Source organism: Panthera tigris, chromosome D3 (assembly GCF_018350195.1).
Source record: "Panthera tigris isolate Pti1 chromosome D3, P.tigris_Pti1_mat1.1, whole genome shotgun sequence".
Lineage (NCBI taxonomy): Eukaryota > Metazoa > Chordata > Mammalia > Carnivora > Felidae > Panthera > Panthera tigris.
In genome coordinates, this window is record NC_056671.1 from 32,031,034 (window position 1) to 32,055,440 (window position 24,407).

Sequence of the window (24,407 nt, forward strand, 5' to 3'; positions counted from 1 at the left end):
CCCAATTAATTTTTGCTGTTAATGCACACTTTAAAACAATTTTTTAATGTTTATTTTTGAGAGAGAGAGAGAGAGACAGAGTGTGAGTGGGAGAGGGACAGAGAGGGAGGCACAGAATCTGAGGCAGGATCCAGGCTCTGAGCCGTCAGCATACTTAACCGACTGAACCACCCAGCTGCCCCTCACTTTTTACCAGAATTCTCAGAAAAACGTATTCTATTTGGGTGAAAAAACAAATTGGGTGATACACCAAATAGCTGAGTGCCTAGTGCAGCTGTGTCCTCACAGAATTTCTTCCATTGTAGAACACAGAAAACTGTAAGGGTCCTAAAATGAGCTTCTGGCCTAGTGGTGGTTGCTAAGCACTTATGGCTCTAGAAATAAAATTTGAGGATATTTCTGGACTCAAAGTAACAGTAAAGTGGCATAAAGATGAAGAAATAGATTAAAGGTTTTTTGTTTTTTTTTTTTAATTTTTAATGTTTATTTATTTTTGAGAGATAGAGTGTGAGCAGGGGAGGGGCAAGACAGAGGGAGACACAAAATCTGAAGCAGGGTCCAGGCTCTGAACTGTCAGCAGAGCCTGACACGGGTCTCAAACCCACAAACCATAAGATCATGACCTGAGCCAAAGTCAGCTGCTTAACTGAGCCACCCAGGTGCCCAAGATGAAGAAACAGATTAAAGTTTTAAGGTAGAAACTCCAAAATAGAGATGGGTATTATTGAGAGTTTAGTCAGAAATCTGAGTGTGATGTGTTTAGCCTAGATACCTCCATTGCATTAGTTCTGTATTACATAACGTGTTTAAGGTTACTTGTAGGGGTTGAATATTGCATGGCAATATATAAATTCATCAAGAGCAGAGACTTTGGTGCCTGAACGACATTTGTTGTCCAGCCACTTACTGGTTTTGTGACCTTTGACAGATTGTTTTATCTCTCAGAGTCTGTCATCCCTCACAGGGATAACTGTTCCTACCAGTGTTGTCAGAATTGAAATAGATAACGTAGGCAACGTGCTTTGTGTTGTACTTGGCATATCATAAGCGTTCAATAAATGTTACTTTATACTGGCTGGGAAGGTATCTGTTTTGCTATATCCAATTTAAGAGGAATATTAAAATATATTTTTGTTATTTTAAGGAAATTCGCAATGAGTCCCATGACTATCCTCATAGAGTGGCCAAGTTTCCAGAAAACAGAAATCGAAACAGATACAGAGATGTAAGCCCATGTAAGTATTTGTGGTTTTGTGTGCACGTGTATGTTGGTTTGTTTTAGGCAGGTTGCGGTGAAAAAGTTTGGGATAGGGTTGATAAATACAGTGGTTTTTTTTTGCATATTAACATAATAAACGTTCTTTAAGGAAAAATTTCAAGGTCTAGAATAGAAGGAAGGAAAACTGCTCATAACTCATCCTTCAAACACAGCCACCGTTACTTTGGTGTACTTTCTACTAATCTGTTTTTGTTATGCATAATTTCCTTTCTTTAAAATAATTGTAGTCATATATGTGTGTATGTGTATTCATAAACATACTTCCTTTTCCTATTATTCCATAGGCTTTATAAGTTTTACTTAAAATATTTATCCGTATAGTTTGCTTTTTTCCCCAAATTATAAAAGTTGTATGTACTCATTGCAGAAAACTTTTAAAACAGAAATATGTAAAGGAAAAAAACCCATAATTTAAAAACAAATAAAAACTTTTGGGTTTATATTCTTTTTGTATTTTTCTGAACAAACATATATACACATTCTTTTAAATTTAAAATTAGAATCCTTCACATATTGATTGTAGCTCTTTTCCCACATAGCAATACATTATAAACATTTTCCTATATTAAATCTTTTAGTGGCTTTAATAGTGGCTTTGGATGTGCCATTCTTTTGTGTAACGGTTCCCTTGTGGTTGACCATTTGGATTCTGATGTACCCACTCATGTACATGCAATGATGGTTCGGTGTTAGTGTGCTGAGTCCTCCTGTATAGACTGAATAATCTCACTCTATTCAAGGTCGCAGATTATATACCCTTATGTATGTTGTATTCCTTGTTAGAAGGGTATGGACATTCCATTGAAAATCTAATTACTGGGGGGAAAGTCCATACTTTATTTCTTCCATGAACAATGTTTTTCCTTCTGTCAACCAAGTACATTTCCATGAAAAGTATGTTAGCTAATTTTTGACAAATCAGATGGACTAATCTGTTAAAATATTTCATGTCTGTTATCAATTACTTATTAAATACTAGGTTTCTCTTTCCATATGGTGTGGGTGTGTGTGCAGGGAATGGGGTTGTGGGCAGTGGTTGTAACATTTAGGTGCTCCTTCACCCTCTTCAAATTTCTGGTTGAATATCCTTGAGCTAGAGACACTAATCTCCAGTGTTTACCATGACTTTGAAGACCCTGTGTTCCAGGTGTACACTTTGCTTTAATTTTAAAAAAGAAAAAAACAAAAAACCAAACTTCTTGTTTTGATAATTGTAGATTTGCATGCAGTTGTGAGAAATAGCACAAGGGTATCTTCGCCTGGTTTTCCCCAGTGGTAACCTCTTACATAACTACAACCAGGAAATCCACGTGGATGCAACCCATTCAGATCTCCCCAGTTTTACCTGCACTTATTTGTGGCTGTGTTCAGTTCTCTGTGGCTATGTTACACGGTAGAGTGTGGGATCACAGTCTGGGCACAGACCAGTGGACCAGCCCCACCACAAGATCCCTCCCTTTTGTGGCCCCAGCCACCTTGCTCCCTTCCTCCTATTCCAAGTCCCTAGTTGCCCTTGTTTTTTTACATAAATCTGTTGTAATTGCAGTCACTGGATATGATAATTGATGTTTGAATTCCCTGATTAGTTTGATCAAATTGATCTAAATAGAGGAATTGGTAAAAATTGGAACTGAGATGCTTAAAAATAAGACATTTGTAACTTAAATTCCTCTCAAGTATACAAGTCAATGAAATGGTTGTGATTTGTCTCTTAAATGTGAGACTTATTTACCCAACTACCTGTTGGACAGGTCAAGTTGAAGGCTGCAAGGAGAGCTTGGTTTTTACCAAGTGTACTTAGTAACCCTGCCTCCATCCTCACTGGCTTGGGCTCTTTTTTCTGTATGTCTTCTCAGGAAGAGAGCCATTCGCCTTGTATGGGTACCTAGTATTAGGGACAGGTGTTTCTTCCTCAGAGGAGGTGTGGCCCCATGCCCCCTGCTGTCTTTCTGGCCACTCTCTCTATATATAGTGGTCTCCAAAGCTGCACTCTGCTATGGGCATGCCACTCAGTGAACCCTGTCCCTGCATCTTCTCCTTGTAGAAGCCTGGCTTTCCCTTGAGTAAACTACCTTTCTGTCTTTCTTAGGTAGAGGCTATTTGTTCTTGCTTCCCCTGTAACCACAGAACTTCCTAGTCCAAGCCATTACTCTCCAACTTGCATATTAAAATGATCTGCTCTGAGACTCATGCCATCCAGACACATCACACTGCTGCCCTTGGATCTGTCCCGACTTCACAGTCCCCATGTCGCAGCCTCCTCTCACATGTTTGCCAAAGCCTTGAATGCTGAGGACGCCGTTCACTGTCTTCCTCTTTGCCCTCTCCTCTCAGTACCTCTTTCTTTGTGCCTGGATGGCGTCGTGTCTCTGGGAAGGAACCATGTAATGCTGTAGACTTACAGTTCTGGACCTCTCAGCTCACAACCTGAAATCTTAAACGCCGCTATCTTGACGGCTACTTTCTGTCTTCTTAGCCCTTGACTTCACCAGGATCTTTAGTTCCTTGATTTTTTCACCTATTGTAGTACATTACTTCCTTCCCCACCTTACTTATTACTTAATGACTTTCTTATTGTTCTAATATGTTGGAAAAATAATCTCTGTGGGTCTATAATTCTCTCTAACCCCGTGAAACTTTGCCTCAAGTAGTTTGTCATTCAGCTTCTGTAAGCTATCGTTGGGTTCATGTGTGCACTTGGGTAAGCTTGGGCACTGATTGGACCTGGGGTGCCTCACTGTCCTCCTACACACCGTTGTCATTCCCACTGCTCCTCCGCTCTGGCTTGTCCCAGAGGAAGCCGGCTCTCAACCCACCTTCATGCCCACTACTCTCAGAATGTGATCTGCCTTCAGTCCTGCAGAGAAACATTTTAAAAATCAGGAAATAACTCTTCAGCTTCCACCACCTGGAAAGTTAACATCTCTCTGCACTCATCTTAAGTCCCAGGAGAAGAACCTCCCTGCTCTGATCCTAGGTTTGTATCCCAATGCCTCATTCCTCCTCGGGGACCTCATTCTCTGTCATTACCACTCTTAATTGTGTCTTCAACCTTTTTCTCACAGCTCCTCTTCCTTATTCTATAAATGTGCTTCAGCCTCTTCTCATTTCAACCCTCTTCTCTCATCTCGGCCCCACTTGTCCTATTACCTGTGTGGACATAAGCACGTGCACGCCTGTGTGCACAGAGTCTCAAAAGAAGACACCATACTATTTGCCTCTCCATCCTCATCACCTATGCATTCTTCAGCCCATGGTTCTGCCCCAACCTCCCCACTGAAACCTTTATTCTGAAGTACCATTTTCAAGCTTTCTAGTTTTGAAATGCAGTGAGGGACTTTCCAATGGTTTCTTTTCTTATCCCTCTGTGACTTTTGATAATGTTGACTCTGCCTTCCTTCCCTAAAACCATATTTTTTTCTAATTTTGCTGTTACTTCTCTGGCTAGTCACCCATTTCAGAGCTTACCTTCCTCGGTTGACTTTGTCTTCTTCAGGGTTCTGTCTCTGTCTCTCCCTCCTTCTCACTCTTAACACTTATATGTATGAGTGGTCTCATTCTGTGGGTTTGTTACCATCTTTCTGCTTATCACCCTAAATCTCATCTTCAGCCTAGGTCTCTCCTCTCAGCCCTAAACCCATTTATGCAAGGCACTCATCTCTGTGTGGATGTCCTGTAGCTGCCTCAGACTCAATATGTCCAGATACTGAGCTAGCATTCCTCCCACACAGTCCATTGGTCCCAGCCCTGAGACCTGCTTTTTTCCCCATCCATAAATGGTGCCACTGTTGGCACATTTACTGCAGCTAGAAACTCAGACTCCTTTCCCATTCAGGTCCCATATCTACTTGATAACTAAATAATTATAACTCCATTTTCACAATGTGTGGGTTTTTTGGTTTTTGGTTGTTTTTTTTTTTTTAGATTTTATTTTATTTTTTTTATTTATTTTTTTTTAATGTTTATTTATTTTTGAGACAGAGAGAGACAGAGCATGAATGGGGGAGGGTCAGAGAGAGAGGGAGACACAGAATCTGAAGCAGGCTCCAGGCTCTGAGCCGTCAGCACAGAGCCCGATGCGGGGCTCGAACTCACGGACCGTGAGGTCATGACCTGAGCCGAAGTCGGACGCTTAACCGACTGAGCCACCCAGGCGCCCCTTTAGATTTTATTTTTAAGTAATCTGTATACCCATTGTGGAGCTTGAACTCACAACCCCTGGATCAGGCATCACATTCTCCACCAACTGAGCCAGCCAGGCATCCCCCAGTGTGACCAGTTTCTGGTATCATTACTTTTTTTGGAACATCCTCCTCTTTCTAACCCACAACAGTCAAAATCTTCTTCTAATTATCTACAGCCACTTCCCCCTGGATGTTATTCTCACACAGTGGAGGAGGTCATGAAGGTGGTGACTCTCACTAAATCTAGACAGGCCCAGGAATGTGTATTTTTTAAACACTCTCAAGATGATGTGGATGTACCTTACCTGATTGATAGTCACTGTATCATTTAAAAATATATTTCCATACATAATACTTGACAGTTGTTGATTTGGTTCAGAAAACATGTATTGAAAACCAGCTATTGACAATATGCTTGCGCTGAGAATACCATGAATATGTGTACCATGCCCTCTGATAATTCATAGTCTAGTGGGAGATACAGACCTGTTGTGCTTTATGTATCATGAGCTAGTACTGTGTATTGGTGGAGCTGTGCCTGAGGAGTTAGGGATGGCTTTTAAGAGAATACATGGTGGAGTGCCTGGGTGGTTTAGTTGGCTAAGCGTCCGACTTCAGCTCAGGTCAGTGATCTCATGGTTTGTGAGTTTGAGCCCCGCATCGGGCTCTGTGCTAACAGCTCAGAGCCTGGAGCCTGCTTCAGATTTTGTGTCTCCCTCTCTCTCTGCCCTTCCCCCACTTGCACTGTCTTTCTCTTTCTCTCTCTCTCTCAAAAATAAACATTAAAAAAATTTTTTAAAAAATACATAGTAACCAGCTAAATAAAGGGGAACTGAACATAAATTATTTTTTTATGAGTCCCAGATTTTTCTAGGTTTTGATTCAGTAGGTCTGGAAATCTGTGTTTTTAAAGTCTCCTCCTTATGTGATTCTTATATACCCAGCTTGGCACCAGTCCTCAGACTGACATATAGAAACTACATTTGGAGGTGTGAATATGAGAACTGTATTCAAACAGGGATATTTTGAAATAGAATTTGAAGAAGTCCACAATCTTCCTATAATTGCCACAACCAAAAGATGCCTCTATTGTCTCCATTAACTGTGAGACAGTTGTGAAAGAGGCAAGAACTTGGTTGGTTTAGAAGAGAGTAAAAGATTGTAATAATCACTTGAAGAATTATATTTATACTTTTAGAGACTACTGCTAAATTTTAAAAGTTTCTTACTCTCTGCTTTACAGGTAGAAATTCTGTAAATCCTGTATTTGGTCTAACTGTCACCTGTTTTCACTGGCTCTGAAGCAGTTTTTTTTTTTTGTTTTTTTTTTTTAATTGTGGTAAAAAAGAACATATAACATAAATTGACCCTCTTAACAATTTTTAGGTGTATGCTGCAGTACTGTTAACCATATGCACATTGTACAACCCATCTTTTCATCTTGCATGACTGAAACTCTGTACCCGTTGAACAACATCAATTTTCTCTCCCTTCAGCCCCTGGCAACCACCATTCTACTTTTTGTTTATAACAGTTTGATTACTTTAAATTCCTCATATAAATAGAATCATGTAATATTTGTCTTTTTGTGACCAGCTTATTTCACTTAGCATAATATCCTCAAGGTTCATCCATGTGAAACTGTCAGTTTTTAAAGGAAAGTAACACAAAGAGTTATGATTCTGATAGTGTGGCAGGTTAGATAGTCCATAGTCCCTTACTGCTACAAAACAAGAAGATTCTCAATAAATTTACTTTTTAAAAAGTTACTAGGTGGGGAGGAAGTAAGGAAAACTTGCAGAATTCCTGTGCCCCCCACCTCCAAAACAAAACAAAACAAAACAAAACAAAACAAAACAAAACAACTCACCAAATGGCATAACTACTCTGAATGCAAATGCCAGTATTAGCTATGAGATTTGTATTCACTTAATAAAATAACCTCAAGATCGATTAAGCAAAAAAGAATAGAATTATAGGAAGAAACTGACAAGTCCATATTCATGGGCTTCTTAATAAGATGAAATATAAGTAAAGAAATAGAAGATTTAACCACGCAATTAAGCTTAATTTAATAAGAAAAATATGTAAAACCTTATGTCCATTTTCTTCTAGGACTTTGGAATATTTATAAAAAATGGACCATTGACTAGGCTGTAAAGTAAATCTTAACAATTTAAAAATTGCTGTCTTACAGGCCATGTTCTTTGACCAGAATGCAATTAAATTATAGATTATTAATAAAAGGATAAAAAATCATATAAATTTGGAGATTTAAAGATTTCCAAGTAATTCATGTGTCAAGGAGAAATCATAATGGAAACTTTAAAATGCTTAAAAGTGAATAATGTGTAAAATATGTAAATAAAAAGTGAACAATATATACAATGTTTATATAAAACTATATAAAATATAAAACTTTAATAAAGCAGCAAAATAGTAATACAAAGAAAATATGTTGTCTTAAATGTATTACAACAGAAGGATAAAAATTAATGTGCAAAGAATGTGCCCCAGTTCTTTCTGTGAGCTCATTATAGAACTTTGATATCCAAACCAGAAAAGTTAGTAAGAAGACTAAAAGTTACAGGCATATCTCCCTCATGAATATAGATGTAAAGATTAGCAAACTGAATACAGCAGAGTCTGTAAGTTTATTTTAGGAAGATACGGGTGGCTTAACATTAGAAAATCTTTAAAATGTTGGTTCACCACAGTAACTAGGTAAGGGAGAAAAAGTCATATGAACATTTCAGTAGGTGCAGAAAGATTTTTTAAAGTCAGTTCTTGCTCATGATTAAAAACAAAACACATAGCAAATTAGACCGGGAGGGGGAACTTCTGTAACTTAATATAACATAAGTCTAAATGATAACACATTAGAAACATTTTTTAAAAAATGAAGAACAAGACAAGGATGCCCACTATTACCGCTTCTGCTTAACATTGTGCTTTAGTCCTAGTCACTACAGAAAGAAGAATAAGAAAGGAAAGGCATGCAGATTGGGGGAAAAAAAAATTAAGACAGAAACAAAGCTGTCATTTTATCTGGTGCCATAACAAACCACCCCAAAACAGTGGCTTAAAACAATAGCAATCAGTTATCATATATACAAATATATGGACTCAGGAGATTCTTGCTCAGGGTCTTTCATGCTGATGGTAGCTGGGGCTGGAGTCCCCTTGAGGCCTTCCTCGCTCAGTTGTGGGCTGTTAGCCGGCACACCTACAGGTGGCATGTCCATATGACCTGGACTTCCTCGCAAACAGTAGCCAGGTTTCAGGAGTGAGTGTTCAGAGGGAGCCAGCTAGAAACTGCATTGCCTTGTGCCACCTAGACTTAGAAGTCACTCCACTTCCATCACATTGTGTTCATTAGTGGCCATTCAGGTTCAAGGGGAGAGGACTGAAACTCCGCCATTAGGTGGAAGAATTAACCAAAGAATTGTGGACATGTTTCAAAACCATCAAAATTATAGATGATACTGTTTTCTTGGTAATCCAGAAGCACAGATATATCAAAGAATTACAAGGAACCATTTTGATAGTCTCAGAATTATAAGACAGCAGATATTTGAGTTATTAAAATAGGTCTTTATATCTGACAGGGATATGCTTATCATCTTCCTTAGCAGATTTAAATAAAAACTGTTGTATAATAGTAATCAGAGCAAGTATAGATATACTTAAGTTTTATAGTAACTCTTATGTAAATATTTGTCAGTATTCTTCCTTATCCCATCTGAAGTTCAAAAATAAAGATGTAATGCGCTTCGTGTTCTCAAAATCCATTCTGTTGTCAGCTTCTCTTCATTCTTTTCTCATTCTTTGTTAGGACTTTGGCCTTTGGTTCTGTCTTTAATTTTGTTCTGTCGTTGTTGTTGTTTTTAGTCTTTGATCTTACGGCAAAATCAAAGCTATTTTGGACTTTTAATAATTTATTTCTACAGGTCACTGCACTGGAGGGGACCCAAGGTATAAGAATTAGAACTGTTGGTGAAGAAGCTAGAATTGATTAGGTGGGGAAAGAAAACTTTAATGAACAACATGATAGCTGACTTCAGATACTTGAACTTCAAATGACAAAAGGAATTCATTATCCTGTATTAAGCTCAAACAAGAGAACTGAGGTTCACAAGTGAATAGCACAGTTAGTGAATTTCAGGTCAGAATATGCAGGATCTTTCTTGCCCTGTAAAGCTACTATTTAAACATACAAATGAACCATATGAACTAGTGCACTCTCATTATTGTAGGTATTTATTCAGAGTGTGGACTTCTCATTAGAGACATTCTAAAGAGCATTTGTGAATAAATTGTAGAGGGTTGGTTAGATAATTTTGAAACATCTCTTGTATGCTTCACTTTTTGCCGCATTCCTCATCCCTTCCTCACTTTCTTCCCCCATTTGCCATTCTCTCCTCTTACACTGTTGATTCCTTAACAGGTGCAGCCTTTTTTTTTTTTTTTTTTTTTTTTTTAAATTGGACTACCTATCCCCCAGTAAAGTTTTGTTCAGTCTTCAAGACATAGGTATCACTCCTCTGAGAGGTACCTACTGAAAGTTACTAGTTTGCTTCTATAGCACTTTATTTCTGTATTCTGGCTCTAATCTTACTGCCTTATAATTTTATTTATTGCGTTTACTCTGTAGAGCAGTGACATTTAACAAGGATGCTTGCCATCTCCTAGGAGACATTATGGAAATTTGTGGGGGCTTTTTTCTTCTGGTGTATTTCTATTCAACTATCTACATATATTAACATATAAATTACTTTGCATTTATTTTTATTTCTATTAGGGCATTATTGATATTTAAAAAATTATAGTTTCTGTTATCTTTAATAGGGAAGATACAAAAGGTATTAAAGACATCATTAAGCCTCCCCTCTCTCCTGTGAATAATTCAGTCTAAAAGCCCTTGGGGTTGGGGACCCACATGTGGAAGGCATGTAGGTAAGGGAGGGCATCTTGGGGGGGCATATTTGAAGAGTTGAGGGAAGGTGAAGTGAGCCCTATGATGTTAGATTAGAATTAGTGTTTCAGTGGCGTGGCTCAGTCAGTTAAGCTCCCGATTCTTGATGTTGGCTCAGGTCATGATCTCGTGGTTTGGGAGATCAAGCCTTGTGATGAGGCTGTGCTTTTGGCACAGAGCTGGCTTGGGATTCTCTCTCTCCCTCTCTTTCTGCCTCTCCCCCACTTATGCTCGTACACTCTCTTGTTCTCCCAAAATAAATAAATAAACATTAAAAAAAAAAGTAGCCTGGAATGTCTTATAGTCGCAGAAGGTTAAGGATGCTCAAGAAATGATGAGGCTGTGTCAAACGGATATTGAAGCCAGCTTGAAGCCCATGGGCCAAACTTGGGAGTGATTGGAGCATTGAAATAAATAATGATTATAACCTACTGAATAAAATAGGAATCCATGAGTTTGTACTTCTATCAGTAATATGAATAAATGGGGAGAAAGGAAAGATCTACCTTAGTGTAGGATGTCAAGTAATGTTGAAATAAATGCTAAACTTGGTGGGTAAAACTTTGATGAGGAACAAAATATTTACATAGTCTTAAAGTGCCCTTATACAAAATACTTATTAATACAGGAGGAGGATAGTAAGTGTGCGGTGGAGAAATCTGGCAGACACCAACCTTAAACAGGTGATCATGACCAATTATGGTACACATCACATTGAAATCCTGAACTTCCCCTATGGAATGCAGTGAGTACAGAACATCACTCTGTGCTGAACTTGCCAAATGTGTATTATCTAAACTCATCCATGGGAAAATACCAGACTACTCCAATGGATTGACACTCTGTAGTCTTCAAAGGGTTATAAAATAAAACCCTTCCCAGGGAAGACTGAGGAATGGTTCCAGTTTAGAGACTAAAGAAATATGACATCTAAATGTAACATGTGATCATGTATTGGATCCTTTCGTTTAACAGGTATTATGGGAGAGTGGGAAACGGTGCCTGGGTGGCTCAGTCAGTTAAGTGTCCGACTCTTGATTTTGGCTTAGGTCATGATCTCAAGATTGTGGGATTGAGCCCTGCCTTGGGCTCTGTGCTGGGCGAAGAGCCTGCTTACGATTCTCGCCCCTCCCTACCCTTCAGCCCCTTCCCTGCTTGCATGTGTGCGTGCACGCACGTGCTCTCTCTCTCAAAAAAAAATGTATATTCCCTTAAGTACCACATGATTATTGAAAGATTCCAATAAAGAAGTTTAAAAAAAGAAAAGATATTAGGACATTTGGTGAAACTTGAATGGGGTCTGAGTTAGTAAAGTATCATTGTTAATTTTATGATTTTGATGGTTGTACTGTGGTTAAGTAGAATTGAGTCCTTTGCAGAAAATACACACAGAAGTGTTCAGGGATAATCAGGTATCATGCTTGCACTTGCTGTCATGATTTAGGGAAAAAAATTCTTTGTATTTTTTTTGGCATTTTTCTGTAAGTTTTGAAATTATTTCAACTGAAAATACTGAATCCAAGTCAACACGTGAAGGCAAGAAAAGGAAATAAAAGGCATACACATTTGAAAGAAAGAAATAAAACTGCCTCTATTTGCAGATAGTCTAGACATGATAGTCTACATAGAAAATCCCAAGAACCTCCTAGAACTAATAAGTGAGTTAAACTAGGTTGCTATGTATAAGAGCAGCATATAAAAATTATCTTTCTGGGGCACCCGGGTGGCTCAGTCAGTTAAGCGTCTGACTCGCGTGATCTCGTGTCATGATCTCGTGGTTGTGTTGTGTCCACACGACTCCTGAAACAGAATGCTACGGGCACCAGTGACAGTCACAGCAAAGTTTATTGCAACGAGAGGCAAGGCCGACCGATCGCACCAACACTCTTCATCAGAGTGCAGCCTCGAACAGCCGGGGTACAGAGTTTTTATAGCCGACCACTTTGTCTTATCATCACCTGGGAACAGAACAAAGAAATAGTTCCCAGATGGGGGTGGAAACAGTTCAGACCTTCTGCCGTTAAGCCACAACCAGTTGACATCCTTGACCCTGTCTCTGGCACCACTTTTTCAAAGTTCTCAACATGCCCTTGCCCCAATCCAATCAATCACCAATCCAGTTGATTTTCCTTGAACTTTTTTGTTCCCTTGATTGATAGGACAAGGCTGTTATCTCTTAACCTACAGTGTCAAAACGAAGCTGTTACTTCTCAAGGCTACAGGTTAGCCCTACACTAACCCTTACAGTTGGTGGGTTCGAGCCCTGCATTGGGCTCTGTGCTGACAGCTCAGAGCCTGGAGCCTGCTTCAGATTCTGTGTCTCCCTGTCTCTCTGCCCCTCCCCCACTTGTGCTCTGTCTCTCTCTAAAAAATAAGTAAACATTAAATTTTTTTAAAATTATCTTTCTACATACTAACAATGGACACAAGGAAAACAGGATTAAAAATATAAGGTCATTTGCATTTGCTCTTAAAAAATGAAATATTTTGGAATAAATCTAACAAAACATGTATAGGGCCTGTCTATTGAAAACAACAAAACATGATAAAAGAAATCAAAGATGATCTAAATAGAGAAACCTACCATGTTCACGGATTGGAACTCTCAATGTAGTAAAGATGTCAGTTCTCCCCAGATTTTTCTGTAGGTTTGACACAATTCCTATCAAAGTCTCAGAAAGATTTCTTGTAGATACAAACAAGCTTACTCTTTATGTGAAAAGGCAAAGGAACTAAAATAACTAAAACAATTTCAGAAAGGGAGAAGAAGGTGAGGAAGAATCATTCTGCCTGATTTTAAGACTTACTGTATTAACTGTGGTATCAAGATGATGTAATATTGGCAGAGGAATAGAAACATAGACTGGAAAACAGAACAGGGAACCTAGAAATGGACTCGTGCAAGTATAGTGAATTGATTTTTGACAGAGGTGCAAAGAAATTTAATGGAAGAAGGATGATCTTTTCTACAGTCAGTACTAGAGCAATTGTGGACATCCACAGCACCCCCCCCCCGCCATCTCAACCTAATATTCCTTATACAAAAATTAAAGTGGATCATAGACTTCAATGTAAAGTATAAAACTTTTAGAAGAAACAGGAGAGAATTCAGGACCTAAGGCTAGAGGAAGAGTTCTTAATGTGACACCAAAAGCACTGTCCATGAAAGAAAAAAATCAGGAAATTGGACTAAACCAGAATTAAAAGCTTTTGCTCTGCTAAAGACCCTGTTAGGGAATTGAGGTTGAAAAGACAAGGACAGACTGGGAGAAAATACTTATAAGCCACAAAGAACTCAGACCTAGAAAATAAAAAGATCTCTCAAAATTCAACAGTAAAAGACTAACGAGTAAAACAAAAAAAGTCCAATTAGGAAATGGCCAAAAGATTATGAACACAGATGTCAGGTAAGCATATAAGCATATTAAAAACATCATTAACCATTACGGAAATGAAAATTAAAACAATGGTGGTGAGAGTGAGAGATCACTACACACCCACTGAACAGATAAAATAATGAAGCCACAATACTCTAAGAATGTAGAGAAACTGGATCTCATATAAAGCTAGTGAGAATGTAAAATGTGTAGCCACTTTGGAAAATAGCTTGGCAGTTTCTTAAACTAAACATACCTTATACAACCCAGCCATTGCACTCCTGGGCATTTATCCTAGAGAATTGCAACATTATGTCCATACAGAAATGTGTGTGTGAAGGTGCATAGCAGTTTTATTTGTAATAGCTCCAAATTGGAAACAGCCAAAATGTCCTTCAACAGGTGAGTGGTTAACAAACTAGTATATTCATACCATGGCATACTACTCAGCAATAAAAAGAAATGACCTATTGATAACATGCAACAAGTTGGATAGATCTCAGAAGACTCATGCTGAGTCAAAAAATCCAATCTCAAAGGTTACATATTATATGATTCCATTTTTACAGCATTCTTGAAATGATAAAATTATAAAGAACAGACTAATGCGTTAGGGATGGGGTTGGTGGGGAGTTATGACTGTGAAGGGATTGCACAGAGGATCTTTGTGGTAATGGAACAGGACTGTCTGTATCTTGATTGTGGTAGTGGTTACACAGTCTTCACGTGTGATAAAATAGCATAGAACTGTACACACCACACAAATCTGTGCCCATAAAACGAGAAATTGGATTACAGTCTGGATTATACCAGCATCTTTCCAGGTTTCTGAATATGATGGCTTCTTGATTTGGGTACTGGGTAAGGGTACTGTGCTAGGCAGTGGGAATACATAATGAACATGACAGGGTCTCTGGCTACACAGAGGTTAACCCTAACAGAAGGCCATACATGGCTGGAGGTCTGGGCACTGCTGCTGCCCCAATTTCTGAGTGGATCAAAATCTTATCATAATGGTAGCCTTCTAGGAGAGAACCCCCACTGTAGTCATGGCTCATCACTTGGACAGTTCACCTATAGAGTACTTACACTGGGGACTGGAAGAAGGAGCAAAAATGTACAGGGAGGGAACTTAATGTCCTGGGGAAATGTGGCACATCTTCTAGGACCATCGGTTATACTTGGAACGTGGGAAGGGAAGGTGTGATTGCTTATATATTAAAATACAGATGCATAGTGAAGTAGAAATTTTAAGTTCCTATAAATTTTAAAAATAGGACTTTCCAAGGAGTTTTGTAATGGATACTTGGAATATATTAGGGTCAGTCGGTAAAAATAATCAAGAAGGATTTGTCTAGTCCAGCCATTTCATCTTACAAGAAAACTGAGACTAGTGATGTGGCTGTTATCACAGGGTGTAGTAACTAAGTTGGATGCTGATAATGTTTCTGAAGTAGCAGGTTATTCTTTTCACAACTGTGAAATTACAGCTGTGTCTGTGGTCATGTAGGTTGGTAGAGCCAGGACACACATCAGAATCTACATCTTTAGACCCCGTAGATGGTCTTTCATCTGCGCCACAGAGTTCCAGATGCCTATGCTGGAAAGTTCTGGAGGTGTCTGAGCTCTAACCTTTTTACTGAATTAGGTTACTCTCCAAGTCAATTAACATAACCTCATCTCCCGCATAGGTTTCACAATGGTTTAATAGTGATTTGTCATTCTAACAAAATTCTACCGTAGTTTAACAATTTAAATATGAAAATTTTCTGGAATTCAGTGTATAAACAATGCTTGAACACTTGCCAACCTAAATTGTTATGGCGCTGTACTGGGTAGACACTAAGAAGATGGAAGTAGAAACTTTTTCTCTGAGTTGAATTTAGGAGGTGTGACTAATAAATCAGTACAGATTTTCTTAACTTTCTGAACCTAACTTGCAGGCTGTTTCTCTACCCTTTGTTCATTGGGCTCAAGCTCCATTATTTGTGTCCCTCAGACATGTTGGGCACATACCCACCTTAAGGCATTAACTCTGCTCTGTGCTTGGAACACTCTTAACCAAAATATCCATATGATTGACCTCCTCCAAGTCTTTGCTAAAATGTCACTGTCTTAATGAGGCCAACCTTCCCCCCTATTTAGAATTGTAACCTATCCTGCTCCTACTCCCCAGCATGATGTTCCCCTTCACTTTGCATTTTCCCCCCATAGCATTTGTGCTGTATAACATATCATTTACTTAGTTGTTTTGGCTGTTATTTCCTTTTCTGAGAAGGTGAGCTCCACAAGAGTATGGATGGGTCCTGAGTGCCGAGAGCTGTGCCTGGAATGCGGAAGGATTTACTAAATATTTGGTCTGTATTGTTTCTGTGGTGTCCCATGGACTTTTAGATGTAAGGAAAGTACTTTCTGCCAACTCCCTCTACTCTCCATGCTCTCTCTCTTCTTGAAGAGGCAATTATGAGTTTCAAGGAGATGGTTGAGGTGTTGACTGATAATATTAAACTAAAGTTTTGTATGTCTTATTTCATACACACTGTTAAAGAGGAAGGATATCTGTGTTCCAGAGTATATTAATGTATTGTACACATTTTTAAAGGATACTTCTCAGGCATTCTTTCCATTGCAGAGACGTTTAGGGGTAGATTAAAGACCTGTTTTTAGATTTGGAGATGTGTGGAAGTCAAATTTAATCAATGACCTTGCCCTATCGAGCGTAGAAACTTGAAATCTTGATAGTTTGAATGAGTTGGAAGTCTCAGACAGTTACCCTATTGTTTCAAAAAGATGGGACCTACTGGAACAACATGTATTTATTTACTTGGTTGGCAAGTTGGTGGTGGTGTGCACTGGGATGTGTTTCATTGTAACTCTCTTTGCTCCTGCCGCTGTTTGGCTCTGTACTCATCGTCTCTTGATTAAATTGTTAGTGCATCAGTGTGTTAACTTGTCTTCTTGTTCCAGTCTATCCTCTAGAGTGCTCGTCGTTATTTTCTTGAAATCAAATGTGCTTGTGTCAGTCCTTTAAAGAGCTTTATTAAGGTAACCTGTGCCTGGAGTGCAGCACACAAGACCCTTCAGAGTCTGGCCTTAACATGTTTTGGGATCTCTTTTGGCTACCCAGTTCTTCAGCCTTTTTGAATTTGCCAGTCCATGATACACCATACCTTTTTATTCCTTTTGTGTGTGTGTGCTCCTTCTTCCTCTATGTAGCAAAGCCTGCTCATCTCACTTGGCTTCCTTAGGCATCAGTTGGTCAGCTTTCTTCACACAACACAGTGCAATTAAGATAGTGGTAGGAATTACTACTTAATAGAATTTTTTTCTTTTAAAAAGCTTTAAACAAATTATTGTTATCTTTATGTCGCTGTTGCCTGGCTCCTAAAATATATTTGTTGAATGAAAATTGCATAAAAGTTGTTGAGGGTATTAAATGTGAAGAACAGAACTTCATGGTGAGGGTTCCCTTAAACGGGCTATTTAGAGAAGGTCATTCATAGGCTGGATCTTCACGGAAGTGAGATTTGTGTGACAGAGATGAGACAGAAATCGTACCTGATGTGAAGAACAGTGAAAGGCGATGGAGGAAGAACTTAGGGTGTGTGAAAAGGGTGGTAAAGGAGCCAACTTGGACGTATCAGAGATAATGTAGTGTGGGAATTATGTAGTCCCTCAAGTTACAGACCTAGTTTGAATCTCCTCTTGTGCTCCTCTAGTGTGTGTAGTTATGACTTGACTCCCTGAGTGTCAGTAAAATGAGCATGATAATGTCAACTTCATAGGGTTGTGAGGACTGAGAGAAGTAATGCGGTAAGATGTGTCATACAATAACTGACACGTATAGGCACTAAATCCTATATAGCGGTCCTAGTTGGTTATGTTGTCAGTAAAGGAACTATTCATCAAATTGAGTTTTATTTTCAGAGGAAACAATTGAAATGTTAAACTCTTGTATGTGTTTCTTCATTAGCGCTTATGATGACTTGGATTTTAGTTCTAGCTTTTTTTTGGCTCATTGCTTGATTCATGAGAGAAAATTATATTTTTGTCTCAGGTATTTAACTTATAGAGTCGAAGATGGTTGACATGTCTATAAAATGTTTATTAATTTTTGAGAGAGAGAGAGAGAGAGAGAGAGAGTGCAAGCAGGGGAGGGACAGAGAGAGAGGGAGACAGAATCCAAAGAAGCTCAAGGCTCTGAGCTGTCAGCACAGAGCCCAATTCAGCACTCGAACATACAGATGGCGAGATCATGACCTGAGCCAAAGTCAGACACTTAACGGCTCAGCCACCCAGGTGCCCTGAAGTGCTTTGCATTCTTGCAGGGAGGTAACATATGAATATAGACATCAGTATTTGAAAACTTAACAGTTTCCTCCTGGTTGAGAACAGGCGAATCAATGGGGAACATCTTTCAATGCTGTACTTACTAATGGAGACAGGGTCTTCTTGCCCAGTTGATGATAGTGATTGTTTATCTCTACCTTGGTGTAACCTAGGGAGGATAGTTATGATGGATGTAAATCCATTTTCCTGTTGGACCTGGAAGACTTTCCAACTTTCCAACTTTCCAAAAGAAGATCTTTTTACAATTATGATAAAAGGTGAACCAGTGAAGCGGTGTTTAAAAAAAAAAAAAAAGGCTTATTATGACATTAGTGAAAGAGGAAGCTAATCTGTATTGTCAGCTCAGGCCACAGCTAGAGCGTCATTTCTTGACAGATGAAACCATTTCTCGGAAAACATACTGTTTGAGGGTGGGAGGTGAAGGGAATCTTCATCAGATGTTTGCTTAATTTTTATCCAGTTTACAAGCTGCAATTCTATTGGATATTGCATTTCTTTATTCTCTTGGTGACAAGAATTAAGAGCAGATGATGCCCCCATTAAAAAAAAAAAAAGGATATGTTCTTGATAGTTCAGCTTTTGGTGTTATTAGATGTTGAGAAATAAGATTTCCTATGAAGCATGGTTTGATTGCTTGTTGGTATCTCTTGCAATGTACTTTGAACTGTCTTCATTTTACTCCCTTTGCTGAATTTTTTAAAAAATAAGAAAGAGGGAGATAACCATATATTTACCTAGAATGATGATAATAATACTGTGGGCTTTAGGGCTTATTACTTAGAGCCCAGGTGTTAGAGGACTCCGTCTATTTGATAATCGCATTTCAGAGGTTTCTGGGCAGAATAAACTCTAGGAGAGGAGAAAGCACTTAACTTTCTGGTGTTTTTGTTTTTGCATTTTTGTACTAATTCAGAAGTCCGAAGTTTGGTTTGGAATGTACACTTGACAGATTTGGGGCTGACTGATAATAACAGGGCAGAGAAAGGGGACATTTGACTCCCAGGTTGTGAGGGGACCTGTGTCCACTCTCACAGATATTTTAAACCATACATGAAGTGATTCTGAGTTGGGGAAGAGGCATTGCCTGTTATAATTGTTACAGAAATCATAAAGTCACAATTTCTCATAAAAAGGCTGTGATAGTTTCACTTCCTGAAATGTTCTGTATAGTTACTATCTTTGTAGATAGTTTTAACATGATGTTTTATTTAACACTAGAAACTGTCTTGCTTTTGTTTCCTTTGAAATCAAAAAGTTAAATACACTTTAAAGTTTTATTAATCTCCTTAATAGAAAAGAAGAATTAAAATAAATTTCTATGGCACAAAAACAGACACATAGACCAATGGAATAGAATAGAAACCCCAGAACTAGACCCACAAACGTATGGCCAACTAACCTTTGACAAAGCAGGAAAGAACATCCAATGGAAAAAAGACAGTCTCTTTAACAAATGGTGCTGGGAGAACTGGACAGCAACATGCAGAAGATTGAAACTAGACCACTTTCTCACACCATTCACAAAAATAAACTCAAAATGGATAAAGGACCTGAATGTGAGACAGGAAACCATCAAAACCCTAGAGGAGAAAGCAGGAAAAGACCTCTCTGACCTCAGCCGTAGCAATTTCTTACTTGACACATCCCCAAAGGCAAGGGAAATTAAAAGCAAAAATGAACTACTGGGACCTTATGAAGATAAAAAGCTTCTGCACAGCAAAGAAAACAACCAACAAAACTAAAAGGCAACCAATGGAATGGGAAAAGATATTTGCAAATGACATACCGGACAAAGGGCTAGTATCCAAAATCTATAAAGAGCTCACCAACCTCCACACCCGAAAAACAAATAATCCAGTGAAGAAATGGGCAGAAAACATGACTAGACACTTCTCTAAAGAAGACATCCGGATGGCCAACAGGCACATGAAAAGACGCTCAACGTCGCTCCTCATCAGGGAAATACAAATCAAAACCACACTCAGATATCACCTCACGCCAGTCAGAGTGGCCAAAATGAACAAATCAGGAGACTATAGATGCTGGAGAGGATGTGGAGAAACGGGAACCCTCTTGCACTGTTGGTGGGAATGCAAATTGGTGCAACCACTCTGGAAAACAGTGTGGAGGTTCCTCAAAAAATTAAAAATAGACCTACCCTATGACCCAGCAGTAGCACTGCTAGGAATTTCCCCAAGGGATACAGGAGTACTGATGCATAGGGGCACTTGTACCCCAATGTTTATAGCAGCACTCTCAACAATAGCCAAATTATGGAAAGAGCCTAAATGTCCATCAACTGATGAATGGATAAAGAAATTGTGGTTTATATACACAATGGAGTACTACGTGGCAATGAGAAAGAATGGAATATGGCCCTTTGTAGCAACGTGGATGGAACTGGAGAGTGTGATGCTAAGTGAAATAAGCCATACAGAGAAAGAGAGATACCATATGTGTTCACTCTTATGTGGATCCTGAGAAACTTAACAGAAACCCATGGCGGAGGGGAAGGAAAAAAAAAAAAAAAGAGGTTAGAGTGGGAGAGAGCCAAAGCATAAGAGACTCTTAAAAACTGAGAACAAACTGAGGGTTGATGGGGTGTGGGAGTGAGGGGAGGGTGAGTGATGGGTATTGAGGAGGGCACCTTTTGGGATGAGCACTGGGTGTTGTATGGAAACCAATTTGACAATAAACTTCATATACATACATACATACATACATACATAAATAAATAAATAAATAAATAAATTTCTAATAATGTAGGTGAATTTGAGAGTTTTGTTTGTAATTAGTCCTGAGGAGAAAATATAGGTTCAGGGAACATTTGTAGCCACTTCTAAATAGCTATAGAGTTTTCCTTAAGGATTACCTTTCTTTTTTAGTCTTAATCTAGAAAAATTAAAAACTTTTTTTCCTGAGAAAATTCAGTGTTCTTTTGCTTTTGTTGATTATATAAATAAATGTTAGAGGGAAGTAGAGCCACTGTTTGGGGCCAGATTGTGCAGGACACTGGGTGTCCTTCAGGTAACACCTATTGGTTAGACCCCAGGGCTCCAGGGAATGTATCTGTGCTTTTACCCTTGTGTGATTCAGTGTTTTCCGTGTATTGGAATGACAGCTGGTATAGATTTTGAAGCTGAAGGGAAAATAACTGAATTCTAGTTTAAGGTTCTGAGGGGAGGATGGCAGAACTCTTAAAAACAATCTGCCAGAGGTCTTTCTCTGGGCTTATTTCCTCCATAACTGTGGAAGGGTCCCAGAAGGCAACCTGCAAGATAACTGAATTCCTGGAGGTTCCTGGGAAGGAATCTTCCCAGATGTTATGGATTCTTGCTTCTGTTGGCCAAATTGCTTTTTTCACTTGTGCAATAGATATGATTAACCTTTAGGGTTTGTGTTTTCTGTGATTACAACATGAGGAAATACATTCCTTTGGTATTATATTTTAGTGGAATGTGAATTTTAGGGATTGTGTAGCATTCTAAAAGCATACATCTCCTGATACATGTTATACAGGAGATGTATGGTCTTTATTTTGCTAATTAGATAGCTGACCTTTTTACCATCTCACATAATTTAACAGTTAAAGGGTGATTAAGCTGTTAAAAAAAAAGTGTTTTTAAAAAAAAAGTGCTTGCTGACATCATCTTTCCGAGAACACTAGTATAAGTGATTTACTATAACAAGATCTTAGTTTTTCCTGTTGGCAAATGACATGTAATATTTACAGAGGTCTTGGGTTCAGTCCAGGAGAAACAGTTCAGATAAATTGATGCGTGAAACTGTAGCTATTTAACATTTTCTTTCGTATGGAGATCATGTGAACAGTTTTTTTAGTTTAAAAGTGGGGAGAAAAAGGACATTTAGTATAGATTTCCTTCAGGGGAGCAGCTTAAATTGAATGTATTCTCCAGAGTTAAACATCAAACATCTGTTCAGTTTATAATTCAGTTATATTCTTCTAACAGTTGTATGTTTAGGATACTAAGCCAGTGTTAATTCTGTTGTATGTACATGCCTTCTGTCCCTGAGAAACCTTCTCCGTTTCCATCAAAATGCTACAAGGTTGGGGTGCCTGGGTGGCTCTGTCCATGAAGCGTCCAACGTTTAATGTTAAGCGTCCGACTTCATTGGCTCAGGTCATGATCTCACTGTTGGTGATTTCAAGCCCCTCTTTGGGCTCTCTGCTGTCAGCACAGAGCCCTCTTAGGATCTTTGTCTCCCTCTCTCTCTGCCCCATTCTGCCTCCTCTCAAAAATAAATAAACATTAAAGAAATGATACAAGGTAAAGTTTTGTAGTCCACATTTTTAAATCAGCATAATTTCTAAATCTGTGAGATTTTTACTCCCCCCCCCCCCCCACCAAAGCATGATTTTTAAGGGCTCCATTAAAGTAGTGCATCTTTCATATATACTGTAATTTACCTGTTATTAGGCATTTTGGAAATTTGTTATTTCCCCTTTTGTGTGTGTGTGTGTTACTGTTAGACTGTGCTTATCTCTGGGTATATCCATTGGTTTCATTCACAGAAACAGAAACCTTGGATTTGTAAGAGTTTATACCTATAAACCAGACATCTGAAAGTTCTTGTATAGTCTCATCTAGTGCTTACTAAGGGGCTAGCCATGGCCTGGACAGCACTTCAAAAAGGTTTTGGAAAAATAAACTTTACAAAAATTTTTAATTAAAAAAGAAATTATCTCTTCAATTTAATTTTTATATTTTGATTAATAGTGAGATTAATTTTTTTTCATATTTATTAGTCTCTTGTGTATTGTCCTTGTTCATCTTTTAAAATGGGGTCTCTGTCATTTTCTTATTGATTTGTAAGTACTCTTCGTATCTTAATCCTTCTTTGGTTGTATATGTTGTAAATACATTTCCTTAATTTTGAGGCCTGCTTTTTCTTTTTTTAATTGAAGTATAGTGGACATACGATATTATACTAGCTTCAGGTGTACAATATAGTGATTCAGCATTTATATGTTTATATATAAATTTTATATGCATTATAAAATGCTCACCACAATCAGTGTAATTACCATTTGTCACCAGAGAAAGTTTTTGCAATATTATTGGCTGTATTCCCTATGCTGTACCTTTCATCCCTGTGACTGACTTACTTTATAACTGGAAGTTTGTAACTCTTAATCCCCGTCATCTGTTTCACTCATCTTCCCACCCTCCTTTCTCTGACAACCACCAGTTTGTTCTCAGTATTTATTCATTTTATTTATTTTATTATTTTGAATTTTTGAATTTTGAATTTTTTTTTTTTTTTTTTTAGAGAGGGAGGGAGAAAAGGGGGAGAGGGAAGGAGAAAATCTTAAGCAGGCTCCATACGCAGGGTGGAGCCCGACACAGGGCTTGATCCCATGACTTGAGCTGAAATCAAGAGTCAGATGATAAACCAACTGAGCCACCTGTGTGCCCCTGTTCTCTGTATTTATGAGTCTGTTTCTATTTTTTTTAATTTGTTAATTTTTTAGATTCCATGTATAAGTGATGTCATACAGTCTTCCTTTTTTTTTTTTTTTTTTTTTGCCTGACTTATTTCAATTAGCGTAATACCCTCTAGGTCGTCCATATTGTTGTAGATGGTGAAATTTTTACTTTTAAAAGCTAGAAATATGTCTAAACTAGATATGTTTATTGTGCTATAACACAGTCTAAGTAATGAGGCGTCTTTAGTTGTCTTGTAAAGAATTAGAATATTCTGGAGCGCCTGACTGGCTCAGTCAGTACAGCATGTGTCTCAATCTCAGGGTCATGAGTCTGAGCCCCATGTTGGGCATGAGGCCTACTGAAAAAAAATTAGAATATTCTCTCTGTATTTAAATATTTTTAGCACTTAATTTAAATATAGTTAAATACTAAAAATTATGTAAATATAGTTGAATGCAGATCTATTGAGGAATGAAGCAAATGTAGTTACCATGGAAATCAAGTCTCCTCTATTTGAGGCCAGTTGCGTTTTTTTTGGCATTTTTGTTGGTTTTTTTTTGTTTGTTTGTTTGTTTTGTAGGTAGACCTATCAGTTCTTAGACCCCAAGACTCTAAATGATTCTTTTACTTTTAGGAAGGTAGGTGCTTTATTCCTTTCACCATATTTTACTCTTTGGTCAGTTTTTCTAGTTACAATAGCTAATCAAGTACAAACAAAAGCATTTCCAATACCACAGTAACAAACAAAAAGATTTCATTTTTATACTTCCTTCCAAAAAAAGGAATAATTTA

The 24,407-nt window shown here is 38.2% G+C and overlaps 1 protein-coding gene across 3 annotated transcripts in view; it reads left to right on the forward strand.

Annotated features, from left to right (window-relative positions):
• Positions 1 to 24,407, forward strand: part of PTPN2 (protein tyrosine phosphatase non-receptor type 2) — an 84,683-nt gene that overhangs the window by 21,896 nt on the left and 38,380 nt on the right. For all 3 annotated transcript variants that reach the window (XM_042961366.1, XM_042961367.1, XM_042961368.1), the window contains exon 2: positions 1,145 to 1,235. In XM_042961366.1, coding sequence (XP_042817300.1) covers positions 1,145 to 1,235 — 91 coding nt within the window. The remainder of the gene's footprint in view (positions 1 to 1,144; positions 1,236 to 24,407) is intronic.